The 6,000-nt window shown below is 34.9% G+C and overlaps 1 protein-coding gene across 1 annotated transcript; it reads left to right on the plus strand.

The window, feature by feature from the left end:
- The first annotated feature begins 1,083 nt into the window (after positions 1–1,083).
- Positions 1,084–4,631, plus strand: LOC21389483 (phosphatidylinositol:ceramide inositolphosphotransferase). Its single transcript, XM_024168005.1, has 11 exons — positions 1,084–1,193; positions 1,305–1,394; positions 2,037–2,123; positions 2,212–2,280; positions 2,596–2,676; positions 3,095–3,166; positions 3,289–3,349; positions 3,433–3,535; positions 3,769–3,864; positions 3,946–3,992; positions 4,205–4,631. Exons 1-11 carry the CDS (start codon positions 1,161–1,163, stop codon positions 4,333–4,335), a joined length of 870 nt encoding a protein of 289 aa, XP_024023773.1. The 5' UTR covers positions 1,084–1,160; the 3' UTR covers positions 4,336–4,631.
- The last annotated feature ends 1,369 nt before the right edge of the window (positions 4,632–6,000 follow it).

The following is a 6,000-nucleotide window of genomic DNA, read 5'->3' on the forward strand; positions in this document are numbered from 1 at the left end:
GTCTAAATTTGCAATAAATTGTAACCTTATCACATGACAATAATAATATTTCGTGGCATGATCTGAATATTTGAGAGCGCCATTTCATGTTGCCTATGCCTTAAAAAAAAGACCAAAAAAAAAAAAATCCTTTTAAGCAAAAAATAGTTCATCCCTATTTCCTTAATGCCAAAATCTTTACTTGGGACACGATATAAGGAGATTTTTTTTTTAATTTCTCTAGTAATATTATTGTTTAAATGTTAGATGTGACTGACAATTTCTCTCCTTTTCTCGAAACCTTTCGGTTGCCAATTTGTTTGTTTGTGTGTGTGTGTGTGTGTTTTTTTTTTTTTTGAGAATTGGTTGCCAATTTGTTAAACAAACAAATAATAATAATAATCAAAAGTTTCCACTTTTTTAGGTGTTTGAAATGGACCTCAGAGTGTAGGCCCAATTCAACCAGGATCCCGTGGCGGGACATCAGGAAAGCCCACTGAGTGTAATCTAATAACCGCAATATCGTGATTATTGACGGGAAGAAGAAATCACGTGCAACCATTCCCACATCAATGACTTTTTCTGTCTAATTTAACGGCTATAATGCATTTTTCTTATCGTAAACAATAAAATTCTATCATCCTACGGTCAATATCTACCTACTTAAAGCACACTTAACGCACGGGCTTGGAGTTACTTCTCTGACGTAACTAATAAAAACGAATCGGAAGCCCGCGAAATTAAAAAGAGAAAAAAAAATATTTATTATCAGGTGACCTTTTTTATTTTTTTATTTTTTTATAATGATTTATTGGGAATTTCTAATTTTCTAACCCAATTTATTGAACTTTCTTCTCAACTGCCTCGTCCGAGAGAGTGAGAGAGAAAGTGCGAGAAAGTTTCATTCGGATTTTGAATTCGGTGAAATTTGTTGGTGGATCATAACTTCAATCACAATGTTCTAATGTTAATTTATTCTTTTCGAAATTTGAAAATTTGAAAATTGTTCTTCCTAGTGTTCGTTCTCTGTTCGCGATAATCTGAAGCCATATTTATTTGATTATCTAGTATATCGTGATTTTGAACTTTGAACTCCGAAAAGTTCATCAGGAGTAAATTAATACGGGAGTTTTGGAGTTTTTATGGTGATTGATGTCGAGCTTTGATCTCGTATTGGAAAAATGCCGGATTACGTTGCTCGTGAAGTTCCTAAGGTTCATCTTCAATCTCTGCCGTTGATCCTGTTGATTTTTCAGTTTGTTTGACCTTTTCCTTTCCGTTTTCCGAGTGGAAATTTGATTGATTTGGTTGGTTACAATGCGAAGCTATGGAGGAAAATTTGCGCAGAGACATCTATAGAGGTTTCGCTTCTTTCCAAGAACTGGAAGTTCCTTCTCGCTGGAATTATTTTTCAGGTCAATTCTACTCATCCTCGTTGAACCTTATCTCTCGTATTGTGATGAAAAAAAAAATTCATGTAAAATGTCTTTATGCTTCATTAAATCTCAGAGGCTTACGGCGTTGAGAAATGGCAAAACTTTGAATATATGATCAGAAAAGCTTTCTATTTTCTTGTTCTGAAACGAATATATATATATATATATATATATATATATATTTTCGAAGTTTCTTTAGTATTTGTAAATCGATTTAATTGTCTCTTATAGTAGGAACATTAGTAATAGTTATTAAGTACGGAAATCAAGGTGAGCTTTTTTTTTTTTTTCCGAGCTTTAGTTCTATTTGAGCAGAATCGATTTTTACAGGCTTTATATACATGCATATATGTATGTCGTTTTTCCTTGTTCTTTGCTCAATCGTGCAACAATTACCTGGTAACTTAAGTACAGTGTAAATTTAGCATGTTTGAATATGAGCTTTGTTTTCGGGCATTAATTGCATCTTGTCTTGTCACTTCTGTTCCGCGCAAATGAATATTTTGGTTCAAAGTTGAATTATTTTCTTTTTTCTTCCACCTTTGTTATGTCTATTTGTAGAAGCTAGATTAGATAGGAAGAATTTAGATGTTCATCGAGTATTTGTGTTGCTACGTGCAGTATTTACATGGCTTGGCTGCTCATGGAGTTCATTATCTGCATCGTCCTGGGCCAACACTACAGGATACCGGCTTTTTTTTCCTACCAGTGTGTACTAATTCCTGTACTCGGATTCTATAATCGTTGATGTACAATTTAGATGGCATTTTTATCAATTATTTCTTTGTTACCTTAGGAGCTCGGTCGAGATAAAGCTTATATGAGCGAGACTCTCTTCACAATCATCTTCTGTTCCTTTGTTTTGGTAAAGTTTCTCTAATTGCTTATTATAATAGTTTCTTTACATAATGATGGACTCTTCTCTGTTTTTCTTTGAAGTACTTGTAAGTTAGTGTATTTCTTGTACGTTTTCTTCAATAGCCAAAAGAGACTATTTAGAAATTAGAATATAGCAAAATTGTGAAGTCTTGAAGCTAGTACTGGTTCAAACTTTCAAGTATAACACATACATTAACTTCTCTAACTTAGTCTGTTAAGAAGTTGGTGTAGCTTAGATCTTTCTAGAATGCTACTTTGAAATTTCAGTTACTTGATCTAATATTTGCCTTCTATGTTGCAGTGGAGTTTAAATCCTTTCTTCTTCCAAAGCAAAAGAATATACACGGTCCTGATTTGGTGCAGGGTTCTTGCTTATTTAGCTGTAAGTGCCGTACAATGATCAAGACTGTAATTGTTACTTGCATTCTTGTAAGTGCAAGATAATAGTTATTTGCTCAAAACATAGAATTTTTCCAAAATCTGTTAAGAGATTACCATCAAAATATCTTAGTTCGGGTGTGGCTTTGCAGGTTACATTTTATATAATAGCCATAATTTCAGCACTTGCCAAAACATTCATTTGAACTCCATTAAATGTTTTCCGTGACTGTTTTACAACATTTTACTGGATCTTAGAAGTAGGGTCTTCTTTATGGGGCAATCAAAATATTTTTTCTTTGTTATACCGGCCTATAATGGGTTCTACTTATTTTTCTCAAAGTACAAAGGAGTTTAAGTTTTTTATTATGTCCTGTTATAATTTCTGACAATTTGTTTAGATATGTTTTGCATCATGTTAGGTTTCTCAAATTCTGCGGATCTTGACATTCTATTCTACTCAGCTTCCTGGTCCAAACTATCATTGTCGGGAGGTAATTTAACCTAAGTTTCAGTGTTCATTTTGATTTAATCTGGATTCCTTAAGTCTGGTTTCTTCTCATAATCTAGTGCTTTGATTAGAGCAATTTTTTGCAATCATACATGTCTCTTTCAGGGCTCAAAACTTGCGAGGCTGCCCCCTCCAGAGAGTGCAGTTGAAGTCCTCTTGATAAACTGTTAGTAATACATGATCTCTTTCTTTTATTCAGTACCTCATTTTCATGAAACGGATGCTTATATGATTTCCATTAATGGGCAGTTCCTCATGGGGTCATCTATGGCTGTGGTGATTTGATTTTTTCGTCACACATGATTTTTACCTTAGTATTCGTACGTACATACCAAAAATATGGAACAAAGAGGTAAATAATCGTTGGAGGTGCATTGACGCACATATGTAATAATTTTTCTTTTATTTCAATGTTTCCTGGTAGCTAGTGGGTTATGTAAGGTAATAGGCGGGAGGTTATGTATCAGGAATACTTCCTATTACTTATAGCAAGTTTTCCTGTTCTTTTCTTTCCTCACAATTTCTATTTGCCCTCTCTAGTTTTATGGCCTTTACTATATTTGACTTTGTTGCTTATCCTTGCAGATGCATTAAGCAGTGTGCTTGGGTTCTTGCCGTGGTTCAGAGCCTCCTAATTATAGCGTCTCGCAAGCACTACACTGTTGACATTGTCGTTGCTTGGTAAGAAGAGTTTCTTGTTCTCATGAAAGTTGAGTATTTTCTTTTTGCTGGTTGACGTGAGCTGTTTTGAATTCTATGCAGGTATACTGTAAATTTGGTAGCATTCTTTGTTGACAATAAACTGCCAGGTTAGCAAATTGAAATTTGAAGAAAATTTCCTATCTCTGCGAGTGGATTTTTCAGAATACTTGGTTTACACCTGCAAAAGATAAACGTAAAGTTGAGTCAGTTTCAATGGTTAAAAACAATGCAAAATTTCTTCTGGGTCCAAAACTTGTAAGCGTAGCAGCTGCAGAACATTCAATTCGCTATAACTGGTTCTTCTGTTTGTTTTCTCCAGAGTTGCCTGACCGATCTGTTGGTTCTACAACTCCATCAGTACTACCATTGAGCACAACAGATAAGGATAGTAGGAACAAAGAGGAGTTTCACAGATTCATGAATGGGAGTTCAGCTGATATTACAGTTTGAGTATGAATCATCATATCCAGTTTCACTTTCACTTCACTAGATGCTGGATAGTTTTCAGCATGTATATCGCATATTTCCCAAGCCATAGGAACAGGTGAATCGCAAGATTCAAGAATGTAGCAACATACAAAACATAGATTAACAGCCCAAGCTGAAGATAGCTTTGCTGTTATAGTCAGTATATATGCTTACTAAAGTCTGTTTAACAATGAATTGTCTCGTGTTCTGTGATGCCGATAAAACCTGATGATTTGTATATTTTAGTTAAATGGGTATGCTTTCTTTTAGGTGCTCAACCGCAATTATTACTCATTTATTTTCTAATCTCTTCACTGTATCATGAACATCACATGCCCTCTTGGCGTGGCATTTCGCTTTCACAATTCGTTCCCACACGTACAGAGTCATTTCCATCATTTTCTTTCTACAAAAAAGAGGGAGACAGAAGATCTCTATTCAACAGACATGAAGAATCAAGGAAAGAAGAGTTAGACACCAAAGCTTTAAATTCAAGCCATTCCCTTCTAGTACCAGGTTGTCATGTTTGGAGATATTCATTCATGCATGCATATCATATGGCCCACAAATTTGCTGAGATGAATCAGCCTGATGGGTTATGCTTGACGAAGAATACGGATTTCGACTAATGGTACTTTTGATGGTTCACTCTTTGTGGGGGAGTTTAGAGAAGTATGCATAAATAAACCAGTGGAGAGGCATGTGATGCCCTTCGTTAGGCAATCGGCGCTGGCGTGGTCCATGACTCCATGGGGATTCAATTTAATAATGCTTCTTGTCTGGTGTCCCACAAATGGACCACCATAAAACCTGGCTTTTTCAACACCTTTTCTCATTTTTGCATATTCTTCTCTTTCCGTAGGATGTTGAAACATGGAAGTTGGGGACAGTGTCTTTGGGACCTCACATGCCTGCCTGTGGTAATTTGTCTATACATCATCTTAAAGGGACTGTTTTGTTCCCTGTTTCCCCTTTTTTTTTGTTTTTTTTTTGTTTTTTTTTAACTTTATCTGTGGTCTACCATGATTTCTTCTCTCAGTCCTGTAAACGTCAAAGAGGTCAAACAGGGAAAAAAATCATCGTCTCGCTGTGCACTACGCTTTCCCAATAAGCCATTCGGGGAATCCCAAAAGTTGGCTTAAGCGAACAAATTTTTTAGGTCGAACTTTAGACCTCAACATTAGAAGTTGACTGTATTTGCACATAAAATCAATCGCATTTTGATCTTTATTATAATTAACGTTGAAATTGCATTTCCTCCATTATGCTATTAGCATACGGCCGTGTCTACGATTTTGATAAAGAAGACTCTCACGGTATGTTCGTTTGCACAACTCAATTCATGACGAGTTATGTGTGAGAGAAAAACACTATAGTAAAAAAATTAAATTTTAATTTTAATAATAAAAAACACTGTACTAATATGACTTGAGTTATAAAATGACTAATGCCTTAATTGTTTTTAAACTATTCCCTTTGGACCACAAAGTGAGTTCAAGCCTAATAAAGGTACAAACCTGGATAATGTTTTCCTTTTAGATGGGAAATCACTAATCAGAACACCCTTTGGTTGAAACATACTATTTTAATGGTCTAGGAACTAGCTTTTTTTTTTTTTTTTTTTTTTTTTTTTGCTTTTAAAAAAAA

Source organism: Morus notabilis, unplaced genomic scaffold (assembly GCF_000414095.1).
Source record: "Morus notabilis unplaced genomic scaffold, ASM41409v2 Scaffold2801, whole genome shotgun sequence".
NCBI lineage: Eukaryota > Viridiplantae > Streptophyta > Magnoliopsida > Rosales > Moraceae > Morus > Morus notabilis.

Coding starts and splice junctions, on each gene's coding strand:
- LOC21389483 (XM_024168005.1), top strand. CDS start 1,161: ATGCCGGATTACGTTGCTCGTGAAGTTCCTAAG. Junction 1,194..1,304: donor TTGCTCGTGAAGTTCCTAAG/GTTCATCTTCAA, acceptor TACAATGCGAAG/CTATGGAGGAAAATTTGCGC. Junction 2,677..3,094: donor GGGTTCTTGCTTATTTAGCT/GTAAGTGCCGTA, acceptor GCATCATGTTAG/GTTTCTCAAATTCTGCGGAT.